The sequence below is a fragment of the Protopterus annectens genome, chromosome 8.part0, assembly GCF_019279795.1.
Source record: "Protopterus annectens isolate FY-2018-M chromosome 8.part0, PAN1.0, whole genome shotgun sequence".
NCBI lineage: Eukaryota > Metazoa > Chordata > Ceratodontiformes > Protopteridae > Protopterus > Protopterus annectens.
In genome coordinates this window covers 1,343,926,898-1,343,942,434 of record NC_056741.1, presented here as the reverse complement: position 1 = coordinate 1,343,942,434, position 15,537 = coordinate 1,343,926,898, and the positions used below count along the sequence as shown (strand labels likewise).

Below are 15,537 nucleotides of genomic sequence, written 5' to 3'. Positions count from 1 at the left end.
AGATAAATCCAAAATTGGTCTCCACGTGTTCCCCTTCTTTGGTACTAGGAACAGGCGAGAATAAAATCCTAGGCCCACTTCTGGCAGAGGGACCGGTTGTATGGCCCCTATTTGAAGTAGCAGAGAAATTTGTTTGTGAGCCTCTAGTCTTTGCTGAGGAGGAACGTCCGGCATGCCTTTGAAATGAGGCAAGGTATGGAAATAAAACTTGTAACCTCGGTGTATGATATCCAATACCCATCTGTCTTGGGTAATCAAACTCCAATTTTCCTTGAAGAGTGCCAACCTTCCTCCCAAAGGTGCTGCCAGGCAAGAAGGATCTGGCAGCTGAAAAGGTAGGTCATTGGGCCTGTTTACGAAAGGACTGGCCCCTGCCCTCACCAAGATTGTGCAGGTGAACTCCCTGTTCTAGGTCTGAAGGAACTCTGAGCTCTACCCCTACCACGTCTAGATCTACCCCTAGACTGAGAATCATAAGAAGGATACGTCCACCCCTTAGCAGGCCAATTCCTACTAAACTTGGAGGCTGAACTTGCAAAAATCTTTAACAGCCTGCATAGACTTAGCCTTGTCTTCCATTTTCTTCAAGACTGACTCCACAGGTGAACCAAACAACACATCAGACTGTAAAGGAGCATCCAAAATCCTTGTCTTAACATGGTCAGATAAATTCTGATCCCTCAGCCAGGCGTGCCTGCGAAGAACTGAACCAGTGGCAGCCACCCTAGACGAGGCCTGTACAGCATCAAAACCACATTGTAAAGAATGCTTACCCACTTGTTCAGAGACATGCACCAAATCTTGCAATTCTTTACACTCAATGCCTTCCGCCAGAGCATCTACCTTAGACTTCAATTGAGAAAGAAGATAGTTTTGATATTTCAACATGTGAAAATGGCAATTCAAAGCCCTCATAGCTAAGGTGGAAGAAGTATAGACTTTCTTTCCCCATCTATCCAAAGCTCTGGCCTCTTTATCTGGAGGAACCGGATTTTTTACAACAGAAGCCTTGACACCCTTAGGTCCCTGACTAACAGTTTCTGGGTCCGCCCTAGGACTCTTACAAAGATATTTATGAGCCTCAGGCACCCTGTAATACCTATCCGGTTTAACAGGAGCAGGAGGCAAAGAATCAGGATTAAGTGAAGCCTCTGCAAACACATCTTCCACAACATCCAAAACAGGTGGTATAGCCAAGGGCCTATGCTGGGGCAAAAGCAAAAATTCCCTAAGCCTTTTCCTGGAATCAGAGAAGTCCTGACCTTCCCACTTAAAATGTTCCCTCATGGAATGAAGAGTCTCTGAAAAAGAGAAATCCTCTGGAGGAGAAGCAGAAGGAGTCGAATCATCTGCATCAGAATCAGAATAAGGAGAGTACTCCTGCAAGTCTTCAACCGAAGACTCTGAAACATCCGAAGCCTGCTCAAAACTCCCCAACTCTGGCTCCACCCTAGGCCTCTTATCAGGAGGGGGCAAAGAACCTCTAATCAAAGTAATTAAATCTTCCGCCATTTTAAGCATGTGCTTCTTGGGCACAGACCCTGCTGAACTAGGAGTGACACCAACAGAAGCTAAACCTAGCCTGCCTCTGGGAGAAGCCTTGGAAACAGAAGGAGAGGGCCTAACCACCCTAGGAAGGGAGGGGAGTACAGTAACCTGAGAAGCCCCTTCAGCCTGGCCTGCCTTCTGAGAGGCCACATCCTGCAATATTAAAGTCTCCCCCTGGGACTCCAGAGAAGCCTCCGTCAGAACCACCGGTTCCACTGACGCCTCTAAAGAACCGGCGTCCGGTACGGACGACTCTTCTTGCCTGGGTTTAGCTGCTTTGTCTTTGCGCTTCGAAGAAGCGGGCACCGGAGAATCCGACGGCATATTATAATTGCACCGCTTCCCAACGACCAACCTAGCACAATCTAACCTTCGCTTAATAGTACGCTTATTGAACCTAGCACAAAAGCGACACCCAACAACGTCGTGCTCAGGCCCCAAACAAGGAATACACAAAGAATGATAATCCCTATGCGGTATCTGCTTCCCACAAGAAATACAGTTATTCACTTTTTCTGACATCCGGTAAACCACTGAGGCAAGAAAAAACTAAAATATTCCCCAACGGGGTACTTAGCCAACTTTGACTCGGTCTGAAACTCCGAATTCGAAAAATTTCAGAACGCCGAACGGCACTTGCAACGCTGCTTCTGCATCGGACCATGCGGCAAAAAAGACTGAGGATATGACGTCGGTCATGCGCATTTGTACCCTGACGTCCTGATGTCAGTCTTAAGCGCCTTGACCGACGTCAGCCTAATACTTTGATATTCGGGCCGACCGAGGACAGCGGACTACCCATATGTTAGGACTGCAGCAATGTGAGATGAAGAACATCTGGCTTTCCGAAATTACTTTTGGCAAAGGAGATAAACAACTGATCGGATTGCCTATGATCAGCAGTTCTATGAATATAAAAACGTAGTTGTCTGTGTACGTCTAAGGAATACAGCTTGTACTCTCCTTTGTTTTGAAAGTTGGGGAAAAACACCGGAAGATTGATAGATTGATTGATGTTCACTTCTGAAGATATCTTAGGTAGGAAGGACGGCTTGATCCTGAGGTAAACCCTATCCGGATGAAAGGCCAAATATGGTGGTTTGACACAAAGAGCTTGCAATTCCGATACTCTATTCGCTGAAGTTATGGCCACCAAAAAGGCTGTCTTCCAAGAGAGAAATTTGAGATCAACCGTGGCCGCCGATTCGAAAGGGGGACCAGTCAAGGCCTGTAAGACTGAGGATAAATCCCATGGAGGTACCACCTCTTTGACTGGAGGCCTAAGGAGGAAGGTGCCCTTGAGGAAGGTCTTACACAGTTTGGAAGTGATAAGAGGGCTAGATTCTTGCCCCACGTGATAGAATGAGATTGCTGCAAGTTGTACCTTGACTGTGGAAGAACTAGCCCCCTGGAGAAAGAGAGAGGTTAGAAAATCTAGAACCAACGCTATCGGGGCTGTAAAAGGGTCTAAATGACAGTGTTCTGCCCAAATGGTGAAGCGTTTCCACTTACTCCGATAAACCCACCTGGTGGAAGGCTTGTGAGCTGCTACAAGAATGGCTTTGACAGGTGATGAGATACCGGGAGTCCTTATGAGGAGTGGAACTGGAGCAACCAAGCCGTCAGCTTGAGGCTGACCAGGTTTGGAGTTGGAAGATCGAGAGGGTGAGAAATGAGATATGGGAGGGGATCCAGAATCCATGGTGGATACACTAGGTGAGACCATAGGTAAGGGAACCACGTCTGACGAGGCCAGAATGGGGCAATGAGGATCATCTTGCTCCCCAACTGCCTGGTTTTCTGCAATAATTTCAACATCAGGGGAAGAGGAGGGTAAGCATAAAGCAAACCAGGAGGCCAAGCATGAACTAGAGAGTCTCTCGGGGACTCCCCCGGAGGGGGGAATCAGAGCGAAGTAATTGTTGCATTTGGTGTTTGAAGGAGAGGCAAAGAGATCGCAACAAGGTTGCCCCCATCAGGCAAATACTTGCTCTGCAACTCAAGGGTTGAGAGACCATTCGTAAGGAGTCAGGATAGTACGACTGAGCCTGTCCGCTAGAATGTTGGACCATCCCAGAATGTGCGTTGCTATGAGAAAGCGGTTAGTGGAAATCGCCCATTCCCACACTCTCATGGCCTCGCGGCAAAGGGGGTAAGACCTGGTTCCCCCCTGTTTGTTGATGTACCAGACGACTGACATGTTGTCTGTCTGTACTGCGATCGTCCCTACCGGAAGAGAGCTGTGTAGTGCCTGCAATGTCAAAAGCACCGCCCTCATCTCTAGGATGTTGATATGCAAAGAGGTCTCTACGTCGCTCCACGTGCCTTGGACTGTCATGCCTGAAAAATGCCCCCCCACCCCAGGCGAGAAGCGTCCGTGGTCACTGTGTCGACTGGCGGTGGTAGTGAGAAGGGACGTCCCGTGTGGAGATTGGGGGACTGGAGCCACCACACGAGCGACTTTCTGCAAACCTTGCTTAAGGAAATGGGATGAGACAGGGGGTTGCAAAACAGGGACCATTGTACTTGGAGGGTCCACTGCAGGACCCTCATGTTCAACCGGGCCAATGGCATCAGAGGGATTGCAGCCGCCATAGATCCTAAAGCCCTCAGGACCAATTCCGCCGAAGGAATTTGCAGTTGAAGGATGGCCTGCACGTGCAACATCAGGTTCTGAAGCCGATCTGGAGTCAAGAACGCAAGCATCTGTCTGGAATCCAGTCTCGCCCCTATAAAATCCAACACCTGTGTAGGGGTCAGAGAGGATTTGGTCATGTTGATGGTTAATCCTAATAGTGAAGCCAGACTGAGGAAATAATCCCTGCATGAACAAAGTAGATGCCTTGTTGGGGCCGTAAGGAGCCAGTTGTCCAGTTATGGAAAGACCTGAATTCCCTGGAGTCTCAGGTGGGCCGCTATTATTGCTAGGACTTTGGTGAACACCCTGGGGGCTGAGGTGAGGCCGAAGGGGAGGGCCCTGAATTGAAAATGACTGGCACCCAGCCGGAAGCGGAGAAACCTCCTGGAACGCCTGTCTACTAGAATGTGATAGTACGCATCCTTGAGGTCTATGGAGCACATCCAGTCGTCCTCCCGTAATAAGGGGAAGACGGATTGCAACGTGACCATTCGGAACTTTTCTTTGGGTACAGCCAGGTTTAGGAGAGAGAGGTCGAGGATGGACCTCAAGTCCCCCATCTTTTTTGGCACCAGAAAGAACCTGGAGTAAAACCCTGATCCGATTTGATCTGGGGGGACGGGCTGGATGGCTCTTTTTTGCAGAAGCTGCTGAATTTCTGCAGCAGCCGCCTCCCTCTGACTTGGTGGTACGTCGGGGAGGCCTCTGATTCTGGGGGTTACGATAAAGGAAATTTGGTAACCTCTGGATATAATATGACGCACCCAGCGATCCATTGTTATGGACTCCCACATTGCTAGGTGCCTCAAAAAACGCCCCCTGACTGCCTCCAGAGTGGAGCAACCGGGTAACCCCTCAGGGGTTCTGTGTGGGCCTCTCAGAGAACGGTTCTCTGGACCCAAAATTCCTGGGACCCCCTCTGCCTCTGGGGCGGCGTCCTCCCTGTCCTCCTCTGCCACGAGAGGACTGGTTGTCCTGAGCAGACTGGGATTGATGCGATTTTCGGAACCACATCTTCTTCTGACCCTTTTGGTTCTTGGAAAAGGACCTCTGGGGCACAGAGAAGCGGACTCCGATGGCAGACAAAGTCTTCCCGTCTTTCTTGCTCTGGACAAGAGTGTTGCAAATGGTTTTGCCGAACAGTGCAGAACCATCAAAAGGGGCATTCGCGAATGACGCCTTAAAGGGTTCCGAGAAGTCCCAGCGACGGAGCCAGGCCTGTCTCCTCATGACAATCCCGACTCCGCCTGCTCTAGCGGCTCCCTCTGTAGCATGAGACAACAGCTGCATAGAGGTGTTAGAAATAGAGCGGAGGGTGGCCATTCGGGAGGAGTACAGATCCTTGTCTCCCTCCGACATGGACCCTGGGGGGGAAGCAGCATATTCCTTAATTAGATCCCGCTGCATCCGAATAACGTGTGCCATGTAGTTCAAGGCCCTCAGAGAAGGTGGCTGAACTGAAGGCCCGCTTCCCAAGATGGTCCATTGTACGAGACTCCTTGCTCGGAGGATGAACCGTGGGGCTCTCCTGAGCCAACTCTTTCTTGGTGGCTGCAACCACCAACATGGCATCCACAGGGGGACCTCTGCTCCAGTGTGATCTCTCTGCAGGGGGGCTCAAAATTTTGTCCGGGCGCTTGGGGATTGGCTCTATGGTGTCCGGTTCCTTCCAAGCCCTAGTGGATATGAGATCCACCAAGGGGTCGGGTGGAGGGGACACCCAAGAGGTAGATGGTCCTGCCTCAAACACCTCAAGGAATACGGACTCATCCGAGCAAGCCTTGGGGGCAGACCAACCGCCCCTGATTTTGAGCATTTCCATGATGTCTCCGAAGGAGACATCCTCGGGAGGTGACCTAGGGGAGCCTTCCCCTTCATCTAAGTCCGTATCTTCGGTGAGACTCTCAGGGGAGTCTATGTGCCTCCTCTTGCACTTTGCCTTGTGAGGAATCTCCTCGGGGGGGCTGTCCGAGGAGTCCTCACGGACTGTGTCTTGTTCCATTGGAACTCCTAGAGGCGCTGAGGCAGGCTGCCCCGATGGCCGGATGAGGGGAGCCAGGACCAGATGAGAAGGAGTGTGGGAGGGAGCCGAAGCCAGGACCGGAGGCCTGGAAGCACTCGACAGTGCCCTCTCCACCGCAGCGAAAGCCGAAGGGGAGCCACTCTCAGACGGATCCGAGACCCGACTGCCACTCGGATCCAAAGCGGGGATCGGACCCGGCACCGAGAAAGTCAGATCCGAGAGACTAGTGTGCTCCGACCGGGACGGAGCCAAAAGCACACAGAATCTCTCGGATCCGAAGCTCAGCCCACGGCTCTGAGAGGTCAGATCCGACAAACTCGAGGGAGCCGTCGGAGCCGATGTGCCCAGCACAGTCGGCTCCGACCCACCCCCGGATCCAACTTGGCTCGGCTCCGAGCGCTCCGACCCCGGAAAGCGGGTCGGAGAAGGAGCAATAGGGGGGAAAAAAGGGGTCGAGCTCCCCCCAGAGGGGGGGGGGGAACAAGAGCACTCCCATCTGCATCTGGGCCTGGATGAATCTCCTCATCATCCGGTCCATGTCCGCATCTGACATGCTAAATGTGGACCTCGAAGAGGCCACCGAGGCAGACCTGGAGTGCCGCCTCGATGACCTCGACGGGGACCGGGTCACCTCCTCCTCGGGCCCCGGGGAGAAACAAGGGGATCGGATCCGAGGAGGAGGAGACCGAGAAGACCTGGACGGAGAAGCCCTCTTGGCGGGCAGGGCAGATGAGTCCTCGGCCTGCCGCTAAAGGTGCTTCTCCCTCCACTTCTCTTTCCTGGACTCCCTATCCTCTGGAGCCGAAGCGGGAGGTTGAGTAGCAGTCACCTAAGTACCGGAGGCCGAAGCAGAGTCTGGGGGTAAAAGGCCCGCCAGAACCAGCTTTGACCTCCGATCCTTAAGTGCCCCATCGCACAAATCGCGCAACCCGAAGAGAGGTGTTCAACCCCAAGGCACCTAACGCACCGAGTGTGGCCATCAGCCGGTGAAAGCTTGTGACCACACTCGGTGCATTTCGAAAAAATGGCTTTAGGTGCCTCTGACATATTTAAAGTAAAGCATACTCACTAGGACCCTACACTCAAGTCACACACACACGCTACGACCAGCGGGGAGGGAGGAAAAAATTAAATTAAAATTTAAGCTGAAAAAGCTAAAAATAATAAGTTTTAGCGTTAAGGGTAAACCTACTACACACACACAATCACTCACTCAGAAAGGAAGAAAGAACACTTTTTTCTCACAAAAACGCCAAGAGCTCTGGAATCTAGCTGTTGCTTGAAGAGCGGCAAACTAGATCTGGGGTCAGTCAGGGTAGGCAGGGGATTATGGGTAAGGGAAGGAGCTAGGAGCTCGGATCTATGCTATGATAGAAGTTGCCGGCTCGGATCCGAGAAAGGATCCGTATCCCAAAGGTTGCTGACAAATGAAGTCCCTACTTCAGATCATGACTTATTAGGACCCATGGAGTCATTGTTTAACTGTAGTCTTAAAAAAGGCTTTGTGACATGTGAATGAAGGTTTGCAACAGCATCCCCCTTCATAAGGGAGGACCTTCAACAGATCCTGGAAACTACACATCCATAAGTCTGACTACTCTTATTTGCAAATCCATGTGAAGACTTATCATATAAATTATCAATAAGAACATAGGAGACCTCCAGACACTGGATCCATCCAAATTTGGCTTTGTCAGAAGAAGGCCATGCTTACTGAATCTGGTGGGTTTCTTTGAAAAGGTCACCAAGGCTATGAACAAGGGGAAAACAGTGCATACAGCTTAACTAGATCTGGCTAAAGAATTTGATGCCCCACTCAGGCATTATCAACAAATTTATGGAAGTAGGTATAAACCCCTTTCTGACATGCTGGATAGCTAGCTGGCTCACTTATAGGACCCAGGAGGTTAGAATCAATGAGGCCACCTCCACAAAGAGGCCGGTCACCAGTGGAGCCCCCAAGGGCTCTGCGTTGGGCCCATTCATCTACTTCGCGGATGTCAAAGCCAGTATCAAATTCCTTTGTCTGACCAAGATCACAGATGATTGCAGATTGGGAACAGTTACTGAATCCCTCCCAAGATAAGAACACCCTTCATGAAGGTCTAATACAGACAAATGCTTGGTGTCAAAGCCATCGCTTAAAACTCAATACCAAGAAATGCATTTCAGTACATTTGGAGAAGTCTGTAACCCTCGGTAACTACGTCATCATGAAAACACCTTTAAAAGTTGACTCACTAGTCAGGGATCTGGGAAACCATGTAGATAGTAACCTAGCCTTCAAATGGCATGTGTCCGAGGTAGTAAGAAAATCTGTCTATGATGTTCAACTTATAAGCAAAGGCATTGCAACTAGGTCCAGATATGTTATCATGCCACTGACGTTGGCTCTCATCAGACCCATCATAAAATGCCCCTTCGGTAAGAACCTGACCAGGCACATGCAGCAAATGTAAAGTCCACAAAGGTTCCTTACAAAAAGAATACAGGAAGTAAACCCAACATTCTATGCTTATTGCTTCAAAACAATATCGCTTTACTTGGTATTATACAGACTTCTGAGAAGTTATATTTGCATGGCATACATGGTATCCCTAGACTCTGTTTTGATGAACCTTTTGTACATCTGCAAAACAAATAGCATTAGAACTACTACATTAAGAGACCTAAACTTTGCTTGGAACATAACCAGAAGAGAGAGAGAGGTTTCTCAGAGAATTCCCATTCTCTGGAACAGGCACCCCATCCATGTGAAACAGAGTTCTTCCCCATCCCTTTTTAAGTGCAACTTGGACCAATGGATGGGTACTAGGAAATTCACCCCTGGTTTGGCTCCTCTGTCTCTAATGGACAGAAGTAGTCAGTAAATCACTACCTATATATAAATCAAGGTTGTGAGTCACATTTGGGTTACAAGGCCAGGCTTATAAAGGGTGTTCATTAGTGTACTACACACCTATAAACCTATGACATTTTCACCTTGGCATCCAATCCTTCTACTATGGCTGAGAGGGTATGCACAGCACATACTCACTAAAGAGGCTCCAAAATGCAACAGTTGATCTGGCCAAAGTTAAGACTGGAGAGGAGGTAAACAGAAACTGACAGATCAGAAATTTCCCACAGGTAAAGCATCTGCCTTATCAATAAAATACAGTTGTGTACACTTACCACAAATGTAGATGTTAGAGTGTATTCACTGTTGCGGTTATTACATTTGGGTAATCTGCTGGCAGTTTGCCCTCAGTCGGTCTGATGGGTCCTGCGTCAGTTGCTGTCCCTTCTTCCATGACATCAGGGGTATAAAACATGCAGCAGATGCCATTACATCAGTTTTTCTTGCCCCAGATGTCAGGTGCCCCCCAAATGGGGAGCAAAATATATAAGTAATTAACAACACAAAAATATACCTGCAAACAAAAGCAAATACACCAAAAAGGCTTTTAAGCACAGTAAAAGAAAGTAGAGGTAAAGTAAGAGAAAAACAGGGGGCTGGAGGGAGGGTAACCAGGACTGCAACAGTGAATACACTCAAACATCTACATTTATGGTAAGTGTACACAACTGTACTATGTTCTTCGTGCTTTACTGTTGCAGTCATTACATTTCGGTAGATTCCCAAAGCTGTGGTTGGGAGAATGGATTTATACAGCATTAGGACCAGCTATAAGGCCCTGCAAAACAGCAGTGGCAAAGCCAGCTCTGGATTTAGAGAAAATTGTGGTAATGCTTGGTGAAAGTATGAACTGAACTCCAGGTAGCAGCTTCTAGAATATCCCTGGTAGGAACACCTCTGAGAAAGGCTGTAGAAGTAGATGCAGCCCTGGTGGAATGAGATCTGATCCCCTGGGGGATAGGTTTTCCATGGTGCTTGTAACAGAAATGAATGCAATGGCTTATTCATTTAGAAATGGTTTGTTTTGAAATGGCCTTCCCCTCTGCCCAGCAGCAAATGCTACCAGCAGTTGTTCAGATTTTCTTCGAGATTTAGTCCTGTCCAAGTAGAATCTAAGTTGTCTGTGTACATCCAATGAATGCAGAATCCACTCCCCCTTGTTCTGTGGATTGGGAAAGAAAGTTGTCAAATGAATGGACTGATTAAGAGCCACACTGGATACCACCTTGGGCATGAAGGATGGACTGGTACCGAGTGACACCCTGTCCGCATGAAAGATGATGAAAGGCTCCACTGCCATAAGGGCCTGTAATTCAGATATCCTTCTAGCTGAAGTAATTGCTAAAAGGAAGGCTGTTTTCCAGGAAAGCAATTTTAAGTCTGCAATAGCAGCTGGCTCGAAAGGAGGTACAGTGAGTTTCTCCAATACAAAGTTAAAGTCCCAGGCAGGGGTTGGTGCTCTCCTGGGTGGTCTCAAGTTTTTGACCCCTCTGAAATACTGCTTTAGCAGAGGATGAGAGAAGTGTGTGGGGGGGGGGTTCTGTGTTGTAATGAGCTGAAATGGCTGAGGCATGGATTTTAATTGAGGAAAAAGAGAGGCCCTTGTGAAGCATCTCAGTTAAGTATTGCAAAATCTGAGGTAACTTGGGCGCTGCTGTGCTCATCCTTTGAGATTGACTCCAGGCACAGAATCTTTTCCATTTTTCAGCATAAGATTTTCTAGTACTAGGTCTTCTCGCCTCCAAAATGATATCCATCACTGGTTTGCTGAGGGATGCTAAGGGGAATTTAAATGATTAGTCAAGCTGCAAGATTCAATGTTTGGAGCTGAGGGTGCTGAATTTGGTTCTCCTGCTGAGACAGTAAGGAAGGTGTCTGAGGCAGTGCCATGGAGAAACTTGTGACAAACTGCACAGGAGTGGGTACCAGTGTTTGCGTGGCCAGTCTGAAGCAATCAAAATAATTTTTGGTTTCTCCTGTTTGACTTTTAGTAGAACTTTGGAGAGCAGAGGCGGGGGGGGGGGGCATAGACTGATGGGGTTTTCCAGCTGAAGGACAGAGCATCTACTTTCCAGGCTTTTTTGTGATGAGTTCTTGTGCAAAATTTGTCCAACTGATAGTTCTGGGGTGAGGCAAAAAGATCTATGTCTGGGCTCCCCCATTTGCGTGTCAACATGTTGAAAATCCGTGGTTCCAGTTTCCATTCGTGTGGGCCCATGAGATTTCTGCTTAGTTTGTCTGCCAGAATATTCTGCTTTCCTGGCAGGAATTAAGCTTGTAGTTGCACTTGGTAGCTCAAAGCTGTGTTCCACAATGCCATGGCTAGTCTGCAGTGGGGGAAGGAATGTGTACCCCCTGCTTGTTTATGTACCACATAACCATGGTGTTGTCCGTCTTTACCAGTAGTTGTCCTGGATGAAGGTAGTCCTTGAAGGCTGTCAGAGCATTCTGTACAGCTAGCATTTCTTTTTGATTGATATGAAAGCGCATTTGATTTGGGCTCCATTTGCCCCGAATGCACTTCCCTGCCAGATGAGCCCCCCATGCATAGTCTGATGCGTCTGTAGTTACGGTTTGGGTGGCAGGGAGTGGTGTGAATGGCAGTCCCTTGTTTTGGTGGCAGGCCTCTGCCCACCATAGGAACTCTAGGCGCAGGCAAGGTATGATAGGAATCATTTTTTCTAGGCTGTGACAATGATGACTCCATAAACTTTTTAAGTACCACTGAAGTTTCCTCATATGCAGTTTTGCATATGGAATTAGAAGAATGCAGGACGCCATGAACCCCAAGGCTTGCATTATTTGTTTTGCAGATAGCAGGGTTTTTATGGCCACCTGTTTAAAGTCACCAAACGAATTTGCTTTTCTGGCGTAAGAAAAGCCATCTGGGCAGATGTATTCAAGCTTGCACCCAAGAATGTAATTTTTTGAGAGGGTACCAGTTGTGATTTCTTTTCGTTTATGGTGTACCCTAGACAAATTGGAACCCTTTTTACAAATGCCAGATGTTTTCGAAGAGTGGCCTGGTTTTCTGCCTGAATTAGACAATCGTCCAGGTATGGATATATTTGAATATTTGTTTGCCTGCAAAATGCAATTACTGGAGCCAGGCACTTTGTGAATACCCTGGGCGCAATAGACAAGTCAAAGGGCAGTGCAGAGAACTGATAATGCAAGTAATCTGCTTTGAAGCGAAGGTATCTTCTGCAAGATTCCCTGATTGGAATATGCATGTAAGTCTCTTTTAAATCTACAGTTGCCAACCAGGCATCCTTGCCTAGCATAGGAAGTAACTGGTGAAGGGCCAGCATCTTGAATTTTGGAATGTCCAGAAAGGTGTATAGAGTAGACAGGTCCAGAATTGGACACCATGACTTGTCTTTTTTGGTTACCAGGTAAAGTCTGGAATAGAAACCTTGTCCCTTTTCCTCTTCTGGTACTAGTTGAATTGCCTCCATGTTTAGGAGGGAAAGTACTTGTTTCTGAGCCTCTGCCCACTGATTTGGGGGCAGATGTGGCCATCCATTTGGAGGTGGCAACGTGTGGAAATGAAATCCTGGGACACTATATTTAAAACCCATTTGTCCTTGCTTATAAGTTGCCAGTTTTTTGCATGAAGAGCCAGTTTTCCCCCAAAGGGGTGGCTGAGAGGTAAGTGCTTAGTAATTTTAAAGGAAAGTCATTGAGACTGTTTACCATAGGGTGGTGTCTTGTTATTTCCAGATTTGGAAGTGGAAGCACCCCATTGCTTAGTTCTGAGAGTCCCTTAGGACTGAAACCTGGTGCTTTTTGAGTGTCTGGGTTTGGATTGAGTGGCTCTGGAAGGAGCTGGAAAGGACCAGTTCTTAGTAAGGCTGTGCCTACTAAATCTTGGAGGTTGTACTTGTAAGGAATCTTTCACAGTTTGCATAGATTTAGCTTCATCTTCCATCTTTTTTAGAACTTCTTCAGCCTTATTGCCAAACAGACAGTCCTGATGTAAAGGAGCATCCAACAGTTTTGCTTTAACATGATCAGGCAGAGATTGTTCTTTAAGCCAAGCATGCCTTCTATGGACAGGGCCAGTAACAGCAGCCCTGCAAGAAGGCTCTAAAGAATCAAAACCACATTGCAAAGTATGTTTTCCAACTCGTTCAGCTGAATGCAATAAATCCTGTAAATCTTTATTTTCCACACAGTCAGAAATCAACATCATTTTCTGTTTAAGCAGTCCCATGATATGCTGTTGATATTTTAGCATATGGAATTGACAGTTTAAAGCCCTGATTGCCAAGGTTGCAGAAAGTATAAACCTTTTTATCCCATCGATCCAGCGCCCTGGAGTCTCTATCAGAAGGGGTAGGATTTTTAGCAGTAGAAGCCTTAATGCCCTTGGGCCCCTGAGAAATGGTTTCTGGATCCGCAACAGGATTTTGAAAAGAAATTTGTGGGACTCAGGAACCCTGTAGTATCTGTCTGGTTTACTAGAGGTCGGAGGCAGGGAATCAGGGGCCATACTGGATTCCAAAAACACATCATCAACAATGTCTAGAAAAGGAGGTATAGCCAAAGGCCTATGCTGAGGAAGAAGAAGAAGGAAATCCCTAAGCCTCTTTTTGGATTCAGAAAATTCCTGACTTTCCCAGTGATAATGCTCCCTTAAGGTATGCAAAGTTTCCCCAAAAGAAAAATCCTCAGGGGGAGAAGCAGAGGGAATGGAATCCTCTGCATCAGAAGCCTCATAAGTAGGTATGGACAAATCCAGGTCATTAGAAGAGTCAGAGGAAACAGAGTCCAGTTCAGAAGAGTTATAGGCATAGGGGCCTGTACATGTGGCCTGGGTGTCAGTTTTTTAGACATAGATCGAGATTTAGGCCTCAGTATTGAAGGTGGAGTTGGTTTAATATGCAAGTCTGTAGGCCTGAATACACCCTCAGAAGCCGGTGCCTGCACAGTGGCTACGGACCCATCCAAGGTAGAGGCATCCACGGGTTCCATAGGGGACGCATCTCGCAGCATACCGGACTCCGAATGGGTCTCAGTAGAGGCCTGCGAATCAGAAGTAGCGGGTATCAGGGGCTGCGAAAGCGTTTCACTGAGTACCAGCAAACTGGCTTAGCAGAAGCGTCGTTGGCAGTTTTGGACCTCAACGGCCTGTCTCTGTGTTTTTCTTTGCGTTTTTTCGGTATTCCGGTAGTCGGATGGCTAACCGACGTCATTTCTGGATAATTAAACCGAGATCCGAAATATTTAGAAGCAAAAATGTACCGAAGACGGATGGTGCGCTGATTAAATAAAGCACAAAACCGACAGCAAGGTACGTTGTGGTCAGGGCCTAGGCAAGAAATATAGTACAAATGAAAATCCTTATGAGGTATTTGCTTCCCACAAGTAATACAATTATTAAATTTTACTGACATCGGTAAGGAGCAAGAAAAAGTTTTCCCAACAGGGTACTTAGCTTTTAGTTGAAGACTTCGGTTCTGAAACTCGAAAACGAAAATTTCAGGAGTTGGCCGACCGGCACTTGCAAACTGCTTCTGCTTCGGGCACCGCACGGCAAGAAAGACTGATGTAATGGCGTCGGCTGCATGTTTTATACCCCTGATGACCTGACGTCATGGAAGAAGGGACAGCAACCAACGCAGGACCCAAGAATTTGTTAATCAGGCCGACTGAGGGCAACCGGCCAGCAGATTACCGAAATGTAATGACTGCAACAGTGAAACACGAAGAACATCTTACTAGTTATACTTCCCCTCATGACGGGCAGCAGCGCACACAAGGACAAAATAATTAAGACTGGCTATTCCACAACCAGCAAACAAACATTGTATAGCAAGTCACATAAAAATCAGTTACACCTGAGAAAGATGTGGTCATATCCCTTATGAAGCATCAGCCTTAGAACATATATTCCTCCTGCTCCTAAGAAAATGGGAAGTATACGGGGCAGCCTTTCTGAAAAGATGTACTAAAAAAATAAAGGATTTCAAGTGACAGTCTGACCCAGACTGTATATGAAGGATTTCAGTAAGACTGTTTCTTCTGACCTTAATGGAATACATGCATCAAAAACTGAGAAGCCTTACCTGATGTGAGCATGGCAAGTGTCCCAATGGTTTCATTAGACATGATATTATGGAATCGTGCCAACTGACCAAACATCTGCAGATTTGCATCCTTCTCACGTCGAGCTTCTGGAGAGAGACTGTCCCATTCACCTCTGTCTTTCTCAATTTGTTGGATCTTTATTTTACTTAAGTACTGGAAAACAGGAATATGGAAATGTTAGAGAAGCATTTCAAAGGTTTGTATAACTACATTATAGATGATGTATAACCTTTTGCTGGTATGCAAAGGATGTAGTACTGCACACAAGGAATAAAAAATATGGTAAAATAAGAACGGAGTGTTTCATTCCTAGTGAAGAGCATTGGCATTTTTTAT

At 47.4% G+C, this 15,537-nt stretch overlaps 1 protein-coding gene across 2 annotated transcripts in view; it reads right to left on the bottom strand.

Annotated features, from left to right (window-relative positions):
• Window positions 1-15,537, bottom strand: part of UBE4A (ubiquitination factor E4A) — a 1,266,879-nt gene that overhangs the window by 301,822 nt on the left and 949,520 nt on the right. For both annotated transcript variants that reach the window (XM_044080891.1, XM_044080892.1), the window contains one exon: window positions 15,180-15,354. In XM_044080891.1, the coding sequence (XP_043936826.1) occupies window positions 15,180-15,354 (175 nt within the window). The remainder of the gene's footprint in view (window positions 1-15,179; window positions 15,355-15,537) is intronic.